At 49.3% G+C, this 22273-nt stretch overlaps 1 protein-coding gene across 3 annotated transcripts in view; it reads left to right on the top strand.

The window, feature by feature from the left end:
• The window catches only part of SLC39A11 (solute carrier family 39 member 11), a 100230-nt gene that overhangs the window by 8092 nt on the left and 69865 nt on the right, over positions 1 to 22273 (top strand). For 2 of the 3 annotated variants that reach the window (XM_054083660.1, XM_054083661.1), the window contains exons 4-5: positions 1738 to 1896; positions 20262 to 20406. In XM_054083660.1, coding sequence (XP_053939635.1) covers positions 1738 to 1896; positions 20262 to 20406 — 304 coding nt within the window. The remainder of the gene's footprint in view (positions 1 to 1737; positions 1897 to 20261; positions 20407 to 22273) is intronic. The other variant, XM_054083662.1, reaches the window with a different exon arrangement.

The raw sequence follows: 22273 nt of genomic DNA, 5'->3' as shown, positions 1-22273 counted from the left end.
ACAACCTGCTTTCTTCTTACTCATAGTGAGCTGAGATTTACACAGTCCCTCAGGGACGGGTGTCTACAACAATAGGCATCTTGTTCCTTCCTTAAAAATGATTTAAAATGTAATAACTTGTTACGCATTTTTATTCCGCGGGCGAAATATCATACCATGAGAGTGAGCTGAGCAGCATCTCTCCTGAGCATCCTGCAGATGGGACTCTGGGGAGTTGCTGGGTGGAGAGGTCATCTATCCTCCTGCTGCTGTCTCCAGGCTCGCTTTGTTCCTTCGCGCTGCACCCTGATCCTGCACCCCTTTCTCTGTTGAAAGCTCTCCTTGGATGCGCTTCCCTGCCTGCAGGCAGGGTTGGGATAGAGAGCTCAGAGCATGCCTTGTCCACCTTGAAGCAACGCGGACCCTGCCCGCCCATGGTGAATCAGTGGATGCCACCACTTCTCTGCCCTTGTTGAGTCGGTGTAGTTCCCAAAGCCCAACGCAGACCTCGGCATGAATTTTTTTAAGGCCATCCACGCTTATCTCTGACTTGCTTCCTCGCAGCGTGTGATGAGAGCGGTCCCCAGCGCTGGTCACAGCTGAGCTCCTGTGGAGCTGAAGGGCTGCAGGGAGAGAAACCGGGGCCAAGGCTGCTGCTGAGGGCATGGTGCTGGGCTGATGGCTTTTTAATTAACCCAGCCCATCAGGCAGCAGAGAGGAAGAGATTAGGTGGTAAAATGTATGTTAATATTCTTTAGTAGAAGCTGTTGAAACTGGTGCCTTGCTCGGCTTTTTATTCTATGTGCTGGGTTACGCTGAGCAACCAGCTCTGAGCAGGGCTGTGGTGGAGACCCCCACAAGCCCAAATTCTGTTTTTTCTATAGCCTTTTGAGTAGCTGCTCCTTCTCCCTCCCTGCTAAGCAGCAAGCGAGGAACAAAGCACTCTGCTACTGGAAAGGTTTGTTTTCCTGGTGCAACCTGCATTGGTGGGGCTCTGCCACAGGAATTTAGCAGCGCTGCTCTGTGCTGGGAGCTGGCGTGTTGCTGTTTGGGATGAGAACTTGTTCTTCCCCTGGCCTGGGTGCTCTGCGTGGAAGCAGAGGAAGTGCAAAGCCCTTGTGCTGTGGTTGCCTTGGTCTGGGGAAGCAAGGTGGGAACCTTGGCAGCTAAACCACAGCAGGCTTAAGGCTGCGTAGCGAAGCCGTGATGTGCCCTCAGCTACCTTGGGAATGGATCTTTGGCTGCAGGTGTTATCTGATATTTATTCTATTCCTGCATGAGACCAAGGCTGTGTTTCCCTCCTCCTTTGTCCACTCTGCGGAGAAGCCCAGAGCTGGATGCAGAAAGGGTTTGGTTCACCCCAGCTTTGGCAGGAGTGTGGGAATCATGGATCTTCTCCTATTTCTGCAAAGGGTGGGACGGTGGTTTTCCTGTTCCCATTCGAAGGACTGTGATGAGAGTGCTTAATCCCACAGAAAATCAGCCTAATGGGCTTGTCTTGTTCATTTGCTGCTTTGGACTTTTGAGTCAAGAAAAACCCTCTTGGGGAAAATAGGGAGAAACCTCACTTCTCCATCCTTCAGTGATTTGTTCTGTCAGAAAGCGCGTTTTGATGGCTCTGCGGGGTTGCAGTGGCATAGGGAGGGATTGTTTGGGCTCGAGGGTGGGCTGCCACCGCTGCTGCTGCGTGGCATCAGTGTCAGGTCCTCCTGGCATCAGTGCCTACGTGGTTCTCACCCCTCCCATTCTGTCTCCCAGGTCATGCTGGCTGCTTCCTACTGGTCCCTCCTGGCCCCGGCTATCGACATGGCTGAGGAGTCCGGCAGCTTTGGAGCCTTCGCTTTCTTCCCGGTAGCCGTGGGCTTTGCTCTGGGAGCAGCTTTCGTGTACTTTGCTGACCTGCTCATCCCGGCGCTGGTAAGTAGGCATTTCTGGGCTGGGTGGGCTTCTGCTCTTCTTTCAGCTTTGCTGTGACAGGAGCCAGGTACAGCCTAGTTTCTATGACAGATTTAATGAAATCATGTTTTCCCTGAGACTCTGGGTGGCTCTGCCAGTGCTGAACGCAGCTTTAGGCTGTCTGCACTCGTTTTTTTTTATCTCTTTACACTTCTGCTTTTGTTCTTTTCGCTGGCAACACTCTGCAAACAGTTCAGGTGTGACCTTCTGTTTCAACCCAGGGGTTTAATTTGCAGGGCTACCAACCCTTTAAGTGTTTCAAAATTGAATGAACCATCCTACCGTGGAAAAGTATTATTAAAAAAATAAATAAATTGGAAGCTGTTGGAGTTTTACAGCTGAGAACACAAGAATGGCTGAGTCAGTGAAGATAATGTCAAAAACTCCCAAAGAGCCTTTTAGATTTTTTTTTTTATTTATTTATTTTAGTGGAATTGGCGATTATCTGTGGTTATGAGGAAGGGATGTAAAGTTTTCCATTTGGAGAGCGGTGTGGCTGGTAACCCAGGTGTCCGGGAGAGCCCACAGCATCAGCCTTCCCTGTTCCTGTGCTTTTCGAGCCCTTCGTAGCAGCTACAGTCAAATGTATTTGCAGCTGTGAGGAAAATTGCTTGATATTAAGGTGTGTTGCTTTCAGTGGGAATGGATCCATTAAAGAACAAATAAATGAAACGACAGCCGTGTCAGGCAGCTGAAAGCCTGGCCTCGCTCTACGTGCTCTGCCTGTATTCTGGCTCTTCTTGAGGATCCCAGCCCCTTTGCAGGATGGGTCGGGGGCTGCCGTTGAGCAGCTGGAACCTTTGAAAGCCGATTGCCATCAAACCTTGATTTTTTTTACTTCTGCTTTCAGTCACCCAATGTCTCTTGCCGGTGTCAGCTGTAGCAGCAAACACCTCCGTTACAAGGTGCTGGATGAAGCCCACGTTGTGTTTGATCAGCTGCCCGGAGCTGGTGTTTCCCAACAGGATGGATAAACAGTTGCACCACAAAACCGGCTTCTTCCTGATGGCTAACATTCTTCTCTCTTACATTTTGAAATGGGGGTGTGTGGAGGGGGAAGAGCCTAAGGGAAATGAAATTCTTGTGTTGCAAAGAGCAGGATGAGGTGGTGACGAGGGCGGCCAGTGTGCCCACTAAACCATGTTCCAAAGTACAACGTCTACGCGTTTTCTAAACACCTCCAGGGATGGCGACTCCAACACTTCCCTGGGCAGTGTCTGCCACTGCTTCACCACTCTTCTAGTAAAGAAATTTGTCTTAATATCCAATCTAAACCTCCCCTGATGCAACTTGAGGCTGTTTCCTCTCATCCTATCACTTCTTACTTGGGAGATCAGCATCCACTTCACTACAACCTCCTTTCAGGGAGCTGCAGAGAGCAATGAGGTCTCCCCTCAGCCTTCTCCAGGCTAAACACTCCCAGTTCCCTCGGCTGCTACTCATAACGCTTGTTCTCCAGCCCCTTCCCCAGCTCTGTTCCCTTCTCTGGATGGGCTCCAGCCCCTCAATGCCTTTCTTGTAGCGAAGAGCCCAAAACTGAACCTGGGATTTGAGGTGTGGCCTCACTTGGAGCCCAGACTTCTCTCAGGAGCAAGTGTCACTCAGACGAGAGTTACGCCATTGCACTTCTCTTCCAGCGGGTTTTGCTTCTTTCTAAATCAGTTAAAAGCTCAGGATTGGTTTTTTTCCCCCCCACCTTGAAGTGGTGGGGATGAAAGGGAAGGGATGCTGGTGAGCCCGTGTCACACCATCCTTGGGAGGACTGGACCAGGGCTCTGTTTTTAGCAAGGCTGCTCTTTGCACAGAGAGCTTGCTCTGCCTGGCACTCCTCCATAATTTCGTTTGCTGGATAGCAACAGGTAGTAAAAGGTTTTAATGACTCCTTATCACCCCAGCCATGCTCCCCAGGGAGGGAGCAAGGCTTTGCTCCTGCTTGCAGCCCCGCTGGGAGCTGAGTGGCCCTGGTGGTACCTGAGTGTTCGCTCAACAGTGGAGCTGGGGCAGGCAAGAGGGTTAAACCTCCAAGACAAACTCATTAATGATGCCAAACAGCTGTAGTCATTAAATTCCTTACAAAAGACAGATCTAACTTTTGCATCTTTATGTTTCACAGGCTGTCTGTGTGAAGCCTTTAACGTGTTTGTTCATCCTTTAGCTGAGTTTATGGAGGAGGAGATGCTCGCTTGGGAGTGCTCGGCTTGGCTGGTGGGGAACAGCGAACCACAATGGGGCAGTCGGGCGCACTTGGAGAGTGACAGCGTTGCAGAAAGGGACCTCAGGAGTTTTAGGAAAAGGGGCTCTCCTTTATTTTGGCAAGCGTCTCCTTGCATGTCATATTCTGGCAAAGTGTGCTGGTTTCGGTGGCAGCAGAGCTCATTCTGCGGCAGGACGGTGCTGTAGTTTCAGGAATATGTTAAACCCTCTAACGAACAACCTATCTCTCACTTCCCTCCCTGGCCACAGTGATGCTGCAACAGGTTTCTCTCCTTCCTTTGCTCTAGTTGAACCTTATGGCTACTTCTTAAACAAAAACTTGGCTTTCAGCTGGTATTTGAGGAGGCTTCTGGCTGGAGAGGTGTGGGTGATTAAGGGTGTATGAAATGCTGTTGTCTTTACTAAAAGAGGCTGGGGCTGAGGGTCTTTGTCAAAACTTGAAGTCTTTGAAGGAGAATTTACTTAGAAATACCGCTCAGTGCAGTTGGTTCCTGATTTCTGAGTAGCTATTTTGGGTCTACTGTAAAGCATAGGAATGCTGGAATTAGGTATTATTATTCTCATCTGTCAACTCTGTCTTGCAGCTCTGCTGACTTGGCAGGATTTTGTTCAGAGTGTGATGTTTTATTGGCTTTCCGTGATGGGTTTTTTGCTTCAGCCTCCCTTTTTTCCAGAGCGATCCCACAAGAGTCCAGAGAACACATCTAGCTCTGACTCTGTTTTTCACAAAGTCCCTGGCTGCTTTTCCTCCTGAATTTTCACATGCACATGTGTTGCTTTTGTTTTTGAGCTGGGAGAGGTGTTGGGGGGATCCCGCAGGCTGTTGGCATTCCCAGAAGCATTCCTGTGCTACGTGTTGAGTGGGATGCTGGGTCTGGGCAGAGTGGAGCATCCGTGTCGGAACTGTGGCTTCCAGGAGCTCCCTTGCTCTTGCCTTTTCCAGATCACTTCTCTTAAATGCTCCTTCATTCAAGCAGGAATTCAGAGGCGTGATGGTGGTGGGATTGGAAGGTGGCATGGGCTGGGAAGAGGAGAAAGCAAGCTGCCTGTAGTGGGAGATAATAAACCCCTCGCGTGCTGCACATCAGCTTGGCTGACCTGCCTGCCCACGTGCATACACGCTTCTATTAACCACTTTATTCTTTCCGCTCCCTGGCTGCATGACGTCCTCTCGGCTCCTCGATCATTATGCTAAATAGGATAATGAGGCTTAATCAGCTTCATCTCCTCTACCTGGAGGCTTCATTTTGCTTGGAAACATCTGTCTGCATATAGAAACCAGTGCTCTCGCTCCTGTTGTGTGCAGGTCTGTGACCGGAGCTGAGCGCGGTCCAGGACTCCTCTGGACCTGAGGGCTCCTCTGGGAGCTGAAAGGGGCTCAGAGGGAGGGAAAAGGAAGGCAGATGTTGTGGGAGAACCAGGAGTTAATATATAATCCAGGGAGAGAGTTGATGGGCCATTACTCAGTTATAACTAGGAGCCTGCCAATACTTCTCGTGTAAAAGATGATCTGAAACGGGAGGATGGGGAGCCAGGGCTGTAATTCTGTCCTAGAATACCATCTCAATTGGATCTTTTTTTTTCCCCTTGTCAGCTAGATATGGGGTTTGTTGGTTTTTTTTTCTGAGTACAGAGTAAATCAATAAAGCCGCATGTGATGGGTGGACCATTCCATAGATTTAAAACAAATAGTAACTAAAGCGCCTTTTAAAAGTGCCTTTTGCCTGGCTTGACGTGTGCCCCATGAGCGTCAGCGCTGGCTCTTCATGCTGCAGGAGGGACCGGTGTGATCAAAACCCCTGCCTGGGTCTGGGGCTTGCGTTTCATAGCTGTTTGGAAATATTTTGGGCTGTGGTTTGTAGCTGCGTGATGGTTTTCATAAGCAGAAGACAACGCTCTGGGGGAGACCTTAGAGCGACCTTCCAGTATTTGAAGAGAGTACAAGAAAGCTGGAGAGGGACTTGTTTGCAAGAGCCTATAGTGACAGAACGAGGGGGAATAGTTTTAAATTGGAAGGAGGAAGATTTAGATTAGGCATTAGGAAGAAATTCCTCACTGTGAGGGTGGGGAGACCCTGGCCCAGGTTGCCCAGGGAAGAAGTTGCGTTCGCCCACTCCCTCGAAGCGTTCAAGGCCAGGTTGAATGGAGCCTTGAGCAACCTGATCCAGTGAGAGATTTCCCTACCCATGGCAGGGGGTTGGACCTGGATGGGCTTTAAGGTCCCTTCCAACCCAAACCATTCTATGATCTTCCCATGGGATGGATGAGCGGAGCGGATGTGTGGATGTTCATAGTAGGAGGCTGGATCCCGTTAACCCTCTCAAAATGTAGTTATGTTGTTCTCCTGCCTTCTGCTATTTTTGCAGATCGAGGCTTGCAAGTTTTTTTGGAATATAATATGGGAGTGGGAATTTTGCATAGTGAATTTTGGGCTATTTCTGGTAAGCACTGTTGGGAAGCGTTTGAGAACTTGATAAACAGATATGGGAGGGACACTCTCCTGTTTAGAGCTGATGGTGTGTCTTGAGGATGTGTATTTTGCTTTCTAAATTTGTGCAAGTCCTGTACCAGGGGAAAGTGCATGGATGCTGAGAATAGTGCGTAGATGGTGAAGCTGCAGCAGGGGAAGGAGAGACCGTTGCGCCTGCTCCAGGCATAATAGCATGTTAATTAAAATTGCATTGTCTTCCTCAGGGCTGAAATCAGCTGGATTAGACCAGGGGAAGCATTTGTTTTGGGGGGCACTCAGTAGTGATTCCTAAGCAGGTAACGAGGCAGGGTGATGCTTAGTGTCATGGGTACAGTCTGAGGATATTGGTGATGCTCCCAGCTTGGGCGCCGGCAGCATATGTTCTTCCACCCCACCAAGATGGAAAGCTTTTAATACAGCTCTCCCACCTGATCTGCATGGAGCTGGATTTGATGGGTGGATTATTTCATGAGGCAGTAAAAATGTGCTGGGTCTTGTCACTGGTGTTAATTTATAATCGGAATAAAGGTTCCTCTTATGCAATTTGCTAATTCCTATGAGGCATGCCCATTGCAAGTTCCCATTCTTAATGTGCTTTTTCCTGTTCATCTGTGACTCCTAGAAAGTTAATTAGCTGCACATCCTCATTGCCATGGTACGTAAGAGGCCTTACCCATTCGAGAATTAACCAAGGGCCATGCCTGGGTGTGGAGCATGTGTATTTTCTGGCTTATTAGATTTTTGAGGCTGAAATGCTGTCCAGAGCAGCCTGGGGCCCCCGGTGCGGTGGCGTGGGTGGCATCTCACCGAGCTCAGCCTGGCAGCTGCCTGTCTTAGGTCATAATCTTGAGAAAATGAACAAATAAAAAGATCCAGTGAGGTGTTTCTAGTGGGCTGAGGCAGCGTGCAAAGTGACTCTGCCCTTTTTACATGACCACTGTGTTTAGTTTCTCCTGCTGCCTTGGCATTGCTCTCCTGGCGGGAGCTGAGCTGCCATGGGGATGCTCAAGTGCGGAAAGTGGGAACAGGCAGGCAGGCGAGTGCACAGTTGTGAAGCTGCGTCTGTGCTGTGCTCGTGCAGCCCTGAGCTGGGGCTTAGCTCTCCTCAAAGCCGGGTGAGGTGACAGCCTTGCTGCTGTTGGTGTGCTGTCACACCCCTCAGCGCATCAACATTGCACCAACTCTGGCCTGAATTGGTGCTTGGCTTTTGGGGGGCTGCTTTTGCCTCTCGAAGGGTACGAGGATGGACCAGAGGGGCTTGATTGACATGGACTTGCGTGAGCTGCAGCTTGACTGGGACATTCCTGGTTTGCTCCGATTTCCTTTGCTTAGGGGAAAATAAATAGCAGCCCTTCTGTTTGTTTGTTTTGTGGCATTCTGGCCCTTTTCCACTGGCTCTGGAAGGAAGGAAGAATCCTGCTCTGATGACTGAGGAAGGGAAATGTTTTTTTGGAGCCTCATTAGGGAGCACAGCAAAGCTTTCTATTGGGAAAGGTCCTTCCCCTTCCAGCTTTAAATGAATAGAGTACCTGGGCATGGGTTTTTTTGTTAATTTATCAAATAAACTCAACCCAACTCCACCCTGGGGCCACTTGGGGAAAGTTATGGGTCTGTACAGGACTGATGCCTGGGACCTGCTGCCCTATGTCCTGTCCTGGGCTGGTGGCAAGGGCAGGATTTGAAATGTGGTCTGTGATGCTGGCCACAAAGCCCACCGTGGGATCCTCTGTAGTCTTTTGTTAAAGCTTCTCAAAGCTGACATCCAGAAACCCCTTCAGGTTTAGAATCGGAGAATGGTTTGAGTTGGAATGGATCATAAAGCCCATCCAGTTTGACCCCCCCTGCCATGAGCAGTGTCCCCCTGGATCACGTTGCTCAAAGCTCCATCCAACCTGGCCTTGAACACCTCTAGGGATGGGGCAGCTATGACTTCTCTGGGCAACCTGGGCCAGTGCTTTGCCGGCCTCACAGGAGAACATTTCTCCCTAAGGTCTCATCTAAATCTCCTGTCTTTCAGCCCAAGTTGAGTTGAATTCTGTTTACCCTCTGTTCTGTGGAAAGCCTGCCTGCCTGCCTCCTACCTCCTGCCATTCTCTGCCCATGTGCAGTGGTTTTAGTGATTGAAATCCAGTTGGTGTTAGATAAGGTGAAATTAGCGACAAAAAAAAAAAGAACACTGTAATTATACTAATTTTTAAAAAAGCACTTTGTTTTATTAATGGAGGTAAAGGGTTATTTACTTCCAGAGCGCAATTTGTCAGCTGCTCTTAATTATAATTCTCTCTCTTATTATGCATTAAGCATTTCAAAAAAAACCCACTGCATTTGAAGCCCCGAAGTTCGAGCTAAAGAGCAGAGATGTTTTGAAGCTAAGTCGGGGCTAAATCGCCCTCTCACCCTCTGTAGGGTCATGGGGGCAATCACCGACTGCGCTGCCAGCAGATGCGATCCGGAGCATTTTGCTGGCGCTTGCGGCAGCGTGGCTCTGCGGGCTGACAGCAGGCTCGCACAGGGAGCGAGGAGGGGGAAAAACCTGCTGTAACAAAGCAAGGAGCGAGAAAACCTGGCTTAATTTTTCATTCAGTAAGCACCTGCACTGGGTACGTGTTTGTCCAGTGTTCCCTGCTCCGTTATGTACCTGTGATAAAGCACCTCTTTCCCTGCTGGTTACCTCAAGCGGGTATTACTGGCTGATAAGGCTGGTGATGTGATATAGGGCTTTTCTCTCCTCTGTGGCTCAGCTTTTGCTGATTGAATTTCAATCACTGTTTGAGATCTGGCTCAGAATTGCAAAAGAGGATCAATTTTCTGAAAGGAGGAGCACACTGGAATACCAGATCTCTCCTCTACCTGCCAGAAGAGTCTGGGGAGGGATGCATCACTGTCAGCGGAGATGTTCTGTTGGGTCCTGGACAGTGTCTGACCTTTCTGCTTATTGAATTTGAGCACTCTTTTTTTTGTTACGTTGAGTTTTAATCCTGGAATGAGCAGCAAGCAGGCAGTGGGCTCCCAGAGGGGGGGGCAGGGCATGGGTGCTGACCCACTGCTCACAGCTGAGTATGGACTGGAGGGGATGTGGCTGCTCCGAGTGCCCTGGCGTTGCACCCGCGCTTTAGGCTGGATGAGCTCTGGTGGGAGCCTCCTGAGCTCTAAAAGCTGGTGGTGGTGCTTGGGAAACTCCAAGCTCCCCTCCTTGCTGCAGTGATGCTCTGCATCCAGCCAGGCTCAGGGATGGAGTTGGGAATCCTCTGCCTCCCTTTGCTTTCACCACGGTGCCAGTTCACGCTGAAGAACCTGCTGCCTGGAGATGGCATCACCTGTAAGACTTGCTCCTGTGGCATCATGTGCTTACTCTGAACACCTGAATGAGGCTTCATTTATCCATGCCGAGCGCTATGGATGATTCGAGCGCTATGGATGATTCGTGAGCTGTTCTTTGATCTTAAAATCTGCCTTTGAATTTGCTCGTAGCGTAACCCCAAATTAATGCCTCCACTGTGAAAAGTAAACCTGCCATTAAAGTGACAGAGAAGCAGCGAGCAGGGTTGCAATTGGTTGGGTGGTGAACGTCAGGGAGAAGAAGGCTGCTTTCATGGAGATCACAGATAATACATGTGCAGAGATCTAGAAATGCCACACAATGCCAGCTTGCTCCCAGGGTAAACTCTGACTCACTCAGACTGACTTGACACGCTGTCTGCTTTGAAGACAAGCTGTAAAGATTGAGTTTTGTGCCTCGTGTGTGCCCGTGTCCCCGGAGAGGACAGTCCCCTTGGTGCGGCTGAGTAGGTCACTGCCTTGTGATGCTCAGTGGCTGCCCTTTGGCACAAACGGCTCCGCGTGGCGCTGGCCGTGTGCCACCTCCTGCCTTATAGGCACCGTGAGTGGTGTAAAACAGACACTTAATCTGGTTGAACATCGTGCCTTATTCATGCCCTGCTGGAGAGGGACTCGCTGCTGGAGAATTGGGGGGAAAAACAACTGGTTTGTTCCTTTCTGCTCAGCCTCCTCTGCTGGGTTTGGACCCCACAGGTGTCTCTGCTTTTGCAGGCACGCGATGCTCCAGGCTCGCGTCCGTGGGGTGGTGTATCCTCCGGCTGCGCCTGTCCTGAGGGATCTGTTAGGGTGTGCTACACTCAGGGTGGGAAAAATCTTTGTGGTGTGTTTTCCTGTCTCCCCCCATCATGCTCTAATTATCAATGAGGTGGTGAAAGCGATGTGACTTTAATTTGTTGTCTGCAGGCTTCAGAGCTAATGCAAAGTGAAAAAGTGACTGGATGAGTCCCTTCTTCAAGTTTCGGGCTATTTGCTGGCTTGGGAAGGTATTTTCCTGTTGGTTTGAGTTTTGTATGTGTTGATTAAAGGCTGTCAAGGCTTTCTAGGTAAGGTACGTAATACGCATGAAAATAAATGCTGTGAGGGCTGTTTTTGAAGCTTGGTTTCTGGACTTTAGGTCATATTGGTGAGAGTCCAGTGCCCAAACGAGTTACCAAGGAAAGCTGAGGACCAGCCCTGGCCATGGGGATGGTTGGAGGGGAACCAGCCCATTCCCTAGCTGGAAACTCTGCTGTACCCCAGGAAACAGTCCTGGATTTACTGTCCTCAGCTTCCAAAGGCAGGGAAATTGGTTAGCGGCTGGTTGGTGGTAATCAGGAAGTGCTTTGTCCCTTATTGCGCCTCTTTTCTGTAATGAATTAACAAATTAATTGCACTTGCTGAAGAGAATGAAGGGTCTCTCTTGTGGATTTGTTTTTCTGTGCTCCAGGAAGGTGTTTGAGGCTCCTCTGGCTCTGTCGCAGCTCCTGCAGACAAGCAGAAGAGTTGGCGTCTCTCTTGGGCTTTGCTGCTATTTTGGTAATTATGGGATGTGCAAGATGTGGAGAGGAGAAAAGCAGAAACCATGGCCTTGGAAATGAGCTGGCTGCGGGCTGGATCCTCGGAGGCGGCGCTGGCGCCCATGAGACTGGGATGCTCGGGAGGGATGAGGGGAGAAGGGACTGTGCCCTAGCAGTGCTGCTCCTCCATCCATCTGCCAGGGACTGGTGCACATTCACATTGCTAATTGCAGGTCTAAAGGAAGTTATGTTTTAATGTAATGTAATTAGGCACTGGCACGGTGGTTCTTCAGAGGGGTGATGGATCGCTAGCTGAGCCCTGCTGCATCCCACCAGCCCTCCGAGGAGCCCTTGTTCCCCTCACAGGGCTCCTGACATCCCACCCTGCAGCAGCAACCGCTGGCTTTGTTCACCCTTTCGCATTAATTCAATCGACACTGATAGCAAATCATTACTGAGTAGTATATTGTGTAAAAATGAGCTGTTAATTGAAGTTTTGTTTGCTTTTTCTCTTACCCTTGCAAAAAGCCTTGCATAATAAGGGACTGTAAAAATACGTGTTGCCACGCTACAAATATACAAGGTGGGAAGGGGGCAGGGAGAGAAAAGCAATGAAGCTGGTCTCCATTAGACTTTAATAAGCATGTGGAGAAAAAGCTCTTGTTAATCCCATCTGAGGCTTAAAGGTTTATTGCTAACAATTAAAATCTCATATTGTAGTGCTGACTCGATGCCACAAACCTCTCTGCCGTGTCCTGCTGAGCAAGCCGCGGGCGTCGGGGTGGTGATGATGTGCGAGACAGTCCTTAGGAAAATATCCCTTGGGATCCAGCTGCAAGGCTGGCTGTAACAGGCAAGCTTCTTCCCAGCAAACAACTGGAAGCATATATGCATCCTAACTGGTTTTGGTGGGTAGCACTCATCTGCTCAAAAGCCCTGCGTGGAGCAATTGGCCCTTTGAAAAGTAAGTTTACTGCTGGTGCTTTGAGGTTTCTCCAGGCTTCCTGGTGGACAGGAGGTTGGGGGTGGGAGGTCAGTGACACAAACCCTGCTCCTGTGCTTGCAAAGATGGGTTTTGTTTGTTGAACAAGTTGTTTGGTTATTTTGCGTAGTTGCATGGCAAAACCAGGGAAAATATTCCTGTGCTTTTGTTTTTGTAATGGCAAAGGTTACCAAACCGATCTCCTTTCTGCCACTTAAAACAGCGCTGTTGCAAAACATCACGTTTTGTAACAAATCCCTTGGGTTTCCCTTGGAGGCTGGGAGTTGTGCGTGTGTTCCCTCCTCCCGGGCAGAGCTCACTCGGCTTCCTCTGCCTTCCCAGACCCGGTGCCAGCAACATTCCTGCTATGTTTTTCCTCTCTCCTGGAAAGGCCAAAGCCCCAAATGTGCCGATGAGAAAAATCTGTACATTTGTTTTTAATATGAATGTTGCTTTGGCCAAAAAGATGGATTGGCCCGGGCCAGGCACCCCTTGGTGGGAATGGGGCAGCGACCGCTTACTGGTGGCAGCGATGCCCTCTGGGCTTCATCCTGCTGAATACCAGCTGGGAGTGGGTACCGCTGCATCCTCTGATTGGGAGTGCTGTGTTTGCCAAGGGATGCAGGATGCTCCCCTCTCATTCCTGTCAGAGGTCAGAGCTGGTTTATTTGAGGGTTTGGGGTGGATTTTGGTAAACCTCCCTCCCACAGGTTGCCAGGCTGGTGTTTCTGGGTGTGCTCGGTGCTGCCAGCTCATGAGAGCACTACAGGTTTTGGCACTGCTGAGGGGCTCCCATCGGCTGCTGTCGGATGAGGCAGCTCCCCGGGGAGTTCCCATGGCTGAGGCTGCTCCGAGGTCACCTCGCAGGACACCTCGGTGGTCCCCACACTCTGGTGACAATGAAGGGAGGTGATTTATTCCTTCAGCCCTCGCAGCCCATCAGCAGAGGCCAGGGATTAAAGCCGCTGCGTGCAATTTTCAAGAATTATGAGTTATTAAAGTGGCTGATAATTAGCGAATAAAATGTACTTGCAATAATATTACATTAGTTACAGATAAACTGATAGCAGCCTTCCTTAATTTTCACTTAAGCTTCCCTGTTTACAGTTATTAGGGGAAGGCTCTGGTGTCGTGTTGCTGCCAGCTGCGCTGTCAGGATGGGAAAGGCCTTCCAGCCTGATGTGATCTGCTCTTAAGATGCTGCCGGAGCAGATCTGCCGTGAAGACAGTGAAATTTTTGTCTATGGATGAACCTTTCCTTTCCAATTCCCGCTGCAGTGCTGCCATAGCTACAAGCCTCCTGCCTGCGTGCTGAACTGGGGGAGGATGCGGGGCTGGAGGAGCCAGATGGAAGATGCTTGGCGTGGGAAGTGGGGAGCTCCCAGGCCTCCCCTCACACCTGCTGCCATGGCTCTGGAAAAATCTTGGTGGTGGTGCTGGTGCAGGCAGCGGGGATGGCACGGTGGGCACGCGTACCCTGCCAGAGCCGTGGTGAGGGCTACGCTGCGGCGTGTGTTACGGAATTGGGCCCTCAGAGGCTGTTCCTCTTGGGGAAATTGGGTTTCCTGAGGATGCTCTTGTGTTAAGTGATTGTTGGATTGATTGTTTGACTCCTAGACTGAAACTGCCCCTGCTCAGGATGACCTCAGTCCCACCTGGTGCGGAGCAACCTGGTGCTGGTGGATTTCCCCAAGGGCTTCGGCTGTTGAGGAGTGATTTTCATCCATCCCCCTTGTTGGCTGAGTGAGCCACCCCGACCCAGCGCAGAGCTGGTGTTGCTCTGGGACAAGGATGTATTTGGGATCTGGCTGTTGGGATGAGGGCTTGGGTTGGATTCATAGACCCCAAGAGCTGCTGACATCCTCCAGCAGCAGCGAGTCCTTGTGTGATGCTTCCCGTGTGCTCATCTTTTCTGTTTGCCTTCTCTGGTGTGCTTTGTCTTCTCCTGCTGATGTCTTTGGCAGCACTTGTAGCTTTCGGAGGACGGTACTGGTTACGGCCTCTGGCTGCGCATGCTGTGGTTTAGGTTTTGTGAAACTTCAGGCAGTTGAACTCGGGAGAAAAAAGGGAAGAAATCCATTTTACTGTGTGATAGACAGCGCTGACCCAACTTTTGCTAGCAAACCCCAAAAGAACTGGTATTAAAGTGCCTTTCCACCTGCTCTGCCCATCACTGCTGCTCCTTTGTTAGCCATCTCCAAATTAGAATGCAGACCGTGATGTACCTGTAACACTTGGAGACCCTTAAACTTCCATATGAAAGTAAATTCAGCTTTCCGTCTTCATCGCGCAGAGTTTTATTGGTGTGGGGTTGGGGTTACTCGCTGTTACTCTGGCAGCTAGAGCTGTAGCTGCGGTCCGGGGCATGCTGGATGTCTGCAGGTTTATTCCCAGTTTATGGGGGCTGTGGTCTGGTCCAAGGGGTTTGGGTGCTGCTGGTGGGACCCAATTGTGATCCTGAGCAGTCAGACTGGGGTGTGGGGCTGCCACGCACCGTGGGAATAGAAATAAGGGAGATTAGAGCTGCGTATTGGATCCTATTAATCATAAATACGACTGCACCCACTTCAGCATTGAGAAGAGCCTTTTTTTTAATTCTGTGGAGCATTTAAGGTTGCACATGAGTTGTTGATTTTAGTATTTCATGTCGGGGGTTGCCAGTGATTCAGGCTGTGAGAGGAGGTGCAATTCAAGTCTTCTTAAATGCGTGCCAGCTAACTTCTTCCCTTAACTCATCCCTTCCTGCCAGCTCAATATTGACCAACACTGTGCTTTTTTCCCCCCTGAGAAGAGGTGGGTGGATGCAATGTTTTTGGGGATGCCGTGCTGGGGGAACCTGAAGCGGGCTGACTGTTTTCTGGAGGATTCCTCGTGGCATCCAGGCTTCTGGCAGCATGACTCGCTATAGCCTTTAAACCCCATCCCAGGCAGATCCTCACCCGCCTGACAGTTTGTGCTCCTCTAACAAGTGTTGGCTTCTGGTCGCCGCAGAGCAACACGGAGCCTCTGTGAGCAGCCCCAGCTTGGTGATGCTCCAGCACAGTGCTGGGGTGAGAGTTGATGCAGCCAGGTGGTGGTGGTGGTTGGCTTTTTATGATAAAGATGATGATGATTATTATAAAACATACATAATTTGCAACAAGGAGGGCTTTGGAGAAGGTGTGTGAATGAGAGGACCTGCCTTCAGCACCCTCGGTGGAGAGGCTGGAGCAGGGCGCTGCTCCCTGGGAGCAGGATGGGTGTGAGGTGCTGTGTCCAGGGATTGGGGCTGTACAGGGGCTCGGCGTGTCCCGTGGAACGGCGACGTCCCCAGCAACTGCTGGTACTGCCCTCAGACACCTTTGGGAGCAGTGTGACCAGCTGAGGTCTCAAAGCTGAAACCAAAGGGTGCTGAGGGACTGCGGAGCTGCTCGCCATCACTCGAACTGTCCTCTTCTCTTGGTGGGTTACAAAAAAGTGCTGCCTGCACAGGGATTCATAAACCAGCAGAGGTTCATTTGGGAATGTCAAGCCCTTGAGATGTTGTTTCAAATAATAAAATAGCAGTCTGTTGTTTCACATGCAAATGGGCGCTCTCTGCTAACGAACTGCTTTCTGAGGGACCTCTCTCCCCGTCTGATCCCAGTTCATGGTTTTAACAGCAAGCCGTTCATCCGCCTCAGAACAGTGTGGACTCGCTGTGTTGCTGCTGCATGGCCATTGTCTCTGTCCCCAGAGGTGCTGGGCTCTGTGCAGATGTGCAGAAGCAGCAAAGCCAGGCGGGCAGCTGATGCGGAGCTCGCCACAAGCTCGCTGGGGCGTGAGGGGCTGCGGAGATGCTCTCTGCTCATCACTGTGGCTGAGGCAGGCTCTGACACGGGCTGGGGATGTGCAGTGTCTCCCCTTCCTTGCTCCCCACACTGCTTTCTTTTATCACTTTCTGGTTTCTGATCAGTTATCTCTTTCTCTCTTTTAATAAGTGTGAAACAGGAGCCTCTGGGCACCATCAAAACACGACTTGTTGTGTCTCATTGTCTCTGTGTCAGCTCCCAGGCAAGTCAGGAACAGTTTTATATTTGTGTTTAATAAGGTAGTAAAAATGATTCTTTCTCTCTTTGCTGTTGGGATGCTTTCTGGCGTTAGTTGATGTGTTATGGACTTTGTTCCCTGGGGCTTCGCGGAGCCTCTTCTGGGCTATTTGATGGCCCAAAGCTGGTAAAATGTTGCATGAGAAGAGCAGCATCATCGAACTTCACAGACGAGCAGCACCTCCAGCTTTGATGCCAGGTGATCTACCTAAACGCAGACAATCAGGTTTTATCATCATGATTTCTTTGTTAATTTTGATCAGGTGGGGAAGAGCAGGTTGTTTCTTAAAGGTGCCACTCGCTCTTCATTTGTTCTTAAAATTGGATTCAGTTCAATTGGCAACTTGTGCGAGGGGTTGGCTGGGGAGCAGGGTGCAATCTCAAATGTTTGCTTCATCTAAAAGCAAGCGGCTGCCTCCTCCCTGTCTCACTCCTTCACCCCGCAGTATTACGGTGTTGCCGTCAATGCCAGGGGATGGCTGCACAACCCGTGACACTGGCAGGAGAGTGTCCGTACAGATTGATTCATATTGCTAAAGCTTTTGGGTAGCTTTTGGACTGCAATGATCTAAGAATGACTTTTCCGCTGTTGCTCTGCAAGCACGGTGGGGTCTCCCGCATCCCAGAATAGTTTTTCTCCAAGCTCTACAGGTCTTCCTGTCCAAGTCTCTCATTATATCAGGCTTTTTTTTTTTTTTGCAATAATCAGCCCCTGTGGTTATTTCAGCTAATGCTAATTAGTGGCATGAACTAATTAATGTGGGTTGACTTCCCTCTTCTCTTTCTAATGCTTTTTTAACCCACTGTCACATTCCAATTATGGGCCTCATGCGGAGACCGGACTGAAATGACTCAGAACAATCACAGTTGGAATCAATCGTGTGGTTTGCTGAAGGTCACTAATATTTCTTCAAATTGCCGGTGTTGTGTATGTGTGCTGCCAACAGAGACGTAAGCTGACCTGACAATAAGCATCTGAAATATCGTCAAGTTTGCCTCCATTTCGGAGCAAGCAGATTTGTAGGTACCACGTTGTTAAGCATTTGATGCTCTGAGAGTGGTGGCATGGAAAATGACCCTGGGAGGCGTCTCCTCAGGACTGCCGACCTTGAGGAATGTGGCCTTGGCCTCACAAGGACCTTGCTTGTCTGCCTCTGTGGCTGTGCAATGGTAACAGAGGGCAAACACTGAATGCCACCCACCTGCTCTTTTTTGTATGAGTGATTTCTTTGTCCCTTGGCTGAGTTATTGTAACCTGCAGAGTCCTGCGGGCTTCAGCCGTGCCTTGGATCTCGCTTCCCTGCCGGTGCTGACAAGAAATTGAGAAGCACCTCTCTTTGGGCTGAGGGAAGCCGCAAATTTGCTGGTGATGAAGTCCACGATGCTGCTGTCATGATGTTTGTAGCTCATCTAACAAAACGCTGGCAGGAGCCACGTGGGATTGTTTAGAAGAGGAGGCTGAGGGGAGACCTCATTGGCGAGTGCTGGTCTCTTCAACCAAGTAACAAGTGATAGGATGAGAGGAAATGGCCTCAAGATGTGCCAAGAGAGATTTAGGTTGGATATTAGGAAAAATTTTTTTACTGAAAGAGTGGTGAAGCGTTTGAACTGGCTGCGCAGGGAAAGTGGTGAAGTCCCCATCCCTGGAGGTGTTTAAAAAAGATGTAGGTGTGGCACTTTGGGATGTGGTTTAGTAGGCATGGTGGTGGGGGTCGAACTTGGCAATCTTAGAGGTGTTTTCAAACTTTAATGATTCTATGATTCTACAAAGGAAAACCTTCCGCTTCGTGAAACCTGGTTTTCTTCAAATCTAAGGTGAGAGCGATGACAAGTGGGAGGCAGCCATTGCCTGGGGCAGGGCTGGAGAGCCCCATGCAACGTGTGCAAATCCTTCTTGTGCACTTAAAGTTGAGGCTTTACTTCTGCAGCTACAAATTCCCATCCTTGCTCATCCTCAGGATGGCATTTTCCAGAAAGTGATGCTACTCGCTTTCCAGAAACAAAAACCCTTTTAGCTTCAGCAGGACTGAGCTCTCTTCTGGATATGTGCAGACCACGCTGCAGGAGTGCCAGCAGCGGAGTGAGCCCATGAGTGTCTATTCTTGCTTTCCTGCCTTATCCAAGTCAGGTCATGATGCTGAAGCTCTTGTCTTTCCTCATTGTGTCATGCCAGCCAGCTTTTGCTGGAAAGCGCTTATATTTCTCCCTGCTCTTCCAGCTTTTGCTCATGGGATGAGGTGCAGAGGTACTGGGCAGGGCAGTGGGGTGCACTGGGTGTCCCTTCTTCCCGGGGATTTAAGCGTGAGCACTTAGTCGATGCGTGTTGTAATTGCTGGGTTAATGGAGGTGAAAGCACCCTGATTAAACTGCAATAGAGAGCAGACAGCAAATATGTGCTTAGTATTAATAGCACCGATCAGACTGTATTATGCAAATGATGGGAGACTAGACAATTTAGTTATTCATCTTTAACCTTTATTTGTGTTTAATGTGACCTTACCCATCAAGTCTCTCATTATCGTCTCTGCCTGTTCAGTTTAGTCTGCTGCCATCAATCCAACAGCTAACACTGTGTTCCTGGCCGGTGATGCCGGGTGCAGCCGGGACATCCCTCCTCATGGATGCTCCCAGGGGCTGCTTCCAAGCCCTACTACGACCAGGACTTGGGGTCCTGCTCCTCCTGTTTTGGGTAGAGCTGGTTACATCGGGTCATACAACCACCGCAATGGGGACACGTTCCCTTCTCTCAGCTGTGCCTCTAACCCCGTGTTTCTCATTGGTTTTGTGGCTGTCTCTGGGTGGCTTTGAGCAGCCTGTGGACATCCAGAGATGCAGACCTTCCTGCCATGTGTCCAGCGCCACGGGGGAAAGTTAGAAACAGTGTCTACCAGGTTATTTTTGGCTGATGCAGATGAAGACTCTGACGTGTCCTTGAGTTGCGACTAGTTTTTGCCAGCCGTGTCCAGGTTGGCAGGAATCGCTCATGGAAGCAGTGTGGTTGCTTTTGCTGCAGGGTGTCTGCTTGGACACTTTGCGGACTTTACGTGTAGCTGGACAGTATTGGTTTTGGCTGTCCCTCTCTGCTTTCTGGAGGTTACAAATGATGTAGGGATCCATTCCAAGAGAGTCTGAAGTTTCACCGGGCCGTCTGGACGAGTCCGGCTGAACTGAAACTGGATGGTTGTGAACGTAGTGTCTCGTTTGATGCTCAAATGGGTTCAGTTTTGAACAAAGTTATTTTCATTGCAAACTCAATCCACGTCAAAGATCTGGAAGCCTACTGCAAACTAAACTTCTGCAGACATTAAGTCAGCAGCTTGAACCCTCTGACCACCTCCACAGTGCTGAGCGCAGCGAATGTCCCGCCTTGTCTGCTGCTCTCCTCCAGGTTGGCTTTGGAGGGAGTTGCATTATGGAATTGCATTTCTTTGCATTTGCGGAATTGCGTTTCTTGCAGAATTTTGGCTTTCTATCTTTATCCCTGTCCTTCTTGGCCCACAGCTCCTGTTAACCTTGTTCTTGACGTTTCTGCTGGAAAATTGCATATTTAAATCTGAACAACGAGGCAGTCTGGAGAAAGAGAGAGAGAAGAGAACCCAAAAGACACATCTCCATGCAGCTGTGAGAAGCTGATGTGACACATGCCCTGATTGGCTTCTCAACCACACAGATGCCAGAACAGTCCCTGAGGATGCAGCTGGGAGAAGGTTTGAAAGGGGAGTTGGAGGGAAAGTCTTAATTTCTCTCTTGCCTTGCAGGGTTTCAGCGGACCTCCCCATGCAGTGTTTGCCTTGACCTGCGACCAACGAGCGGTGAAAGAGAAATATGAGCATGAACCGGCCCATCACCTGGACTACGAGAGCGAGTTGTCCATCCGGATAGGTAGAGCTGGGCTCCATCCAGGCAAGCATCCTGTCATATACCAACTGCAGAGCATACGGGGAAAATATCCCCCTTAAACTGGCACCTAGGCTGTCATGTATGTGATTGAAATTGGATTGGTTTTGATGTGTGCATGCAAAATGCACCTCTCTCCCCTCTCTGGATCTATGTTTCTGCTGACTCTTCCTCTTAGAATCATTTCTTCTGTTTCTACTTCAGTTCTCAAAACCACTTGCATGTCTGTCTGTGCCTATGAATTATTGATAATTAGATATCTCTTTCACCAGGGAAATGAAATCATCAGCTTAGCTTGAGATAAGTTTATTTTCAGCATGGACACAGTGAGTGCTAGCCCTGCCCTTGCCAAGTTATGCCACGTTGAAGGTGCCCGGTGACACTGACCCTCTATGGCCCTCCCTAATTATAGACCAGGCCTGGCAGTCATGCTGTCACTCCTTATTTTGGAGGTTACTAGAATTGTAGCTGCCAAAGCATGGAATAAAATGTCTCGTTGGCAGTTTCCTACTTAGATTTTAAAGAAGGAACTTCTTAGTCAAGGTGATAGGACCTCATCGGGCTTCCCCAGATCCAGGGTGTGTGTATGGGATGGGTGGTAGCCACCCTTACACCCGCCTGCGTGGTGATGCGTCCTCTGAGGCGGTACAATTTTCTTTTCCTCTGAACAGCAGCTTTTCAGTAGACAAAGAAAGTGTAATTTAGTGAACTAATATTATTGCTTCTCTACTTTTTCTTGGTTGGAGAGAAACTGAAATAGCAGCTTCCAGTATCTGGAGTGTAATCAGGAGCAGACTGAGATGAAGAAATTATCCTTCTTTTTGCAAAGGATAGTGCTACCCTTTAAAATCAGTCTCTGTTATTTAACCACATTGCTTAATTGCATGTTTTGTGAAGTATTTCAAATCCACAGGATTTTTCAGAGCTTGAAATACCAACTTAGATTTTTCCGAAGGGATGGAAGGAAGTTTAATGCTAGACTCAATGGGCTTTGGGTCCTGGATGGTTCTTTGTCAAGGAGTGTAGTGATAGGATGAGAGGTAATGGTTTTAACCTGAAAGAGGGGAGATTTGAGATGAGATCTTAGGAAGAAATTCTTCACTGTGAGGGTGGGAGGCGCTGGCTCAAGTTGCCCAGAGCAGTGGCTTCCCCGTCCTGGAGGTGTTCAAGGCCAGGTTGGATGGGACTTGGAGCCCCTGATCCAGTGGGAGGTGTCCTTGTGGAACCTTTCCTTCCCAGGTGCAGTTTAATTTTTATTCTTTAAAAAAAAAAAAAGTGGACAGCCCTGCAATTTTTGGAAACTTAAGCTGTTGGAGGTTTATGTTTTCATATTCTCTTAGTTGCAAGTAGTAACAGTGCAAGTGGCTCTGAGAATAGAAAATTTCTATTAGACTTCACTGTCATTCCTCTCTCTGGGAAAACAGTATTAAGAGCCTACAATACATTAATTCTTTTATTGTCTTTTCTACTCTGTGTTTTGCTAACTGAAATGAACTCGGTATTTTCACAAGATACCTCAAGCCTTCCAAGAAAGCAGCTTTTTGCCAGCTCTGGGTTCTGCTTGGCTGCGTTCTGGGGAATGCTCTGGGAATGTAATGGGGATTTTCAAAGTCTAATAGTTACTAACTGGAATATTTCAGACTTAATCACTGTTGAGTCATTGAGTCTTCCTTCATATTTACATCTTTTAAAATCACGAAAGCTCTAAACTTGAAAAACAAATCCCAGAGCCGGCTGCTGCCTTGTTTTGCAGTTGTCTTTACTGCCTGGGGCTGGTGATGAGGAGCTGGTATGGAGGTGTTTGGAGAATGTGTAAGGATATAGCTCTGCGGTGCCCTGTATATCTGAGGTCTTTGCCGTTAGAGAAGTGAAA

Source organism: Cuculus canorus, chromosome 18, assembly GCF_017976375.1.
Source record: "Cuculus canorus isolate bCucCan1 chromosome 18, bCucCan1.pri, whole genome shotgun sequence".
Taxonomy (NCBI): Eukaryota; Metazoa; Chordata; class Aves; order Cuculiformes; family Cuculidae; genus Cuculus; species Cuculus canorus.
The sequence above is the reverse complement of the archived record's forward strand: the minus strand, read 5'-3'. Positions and strand labels throughout refer to the sequence as shown.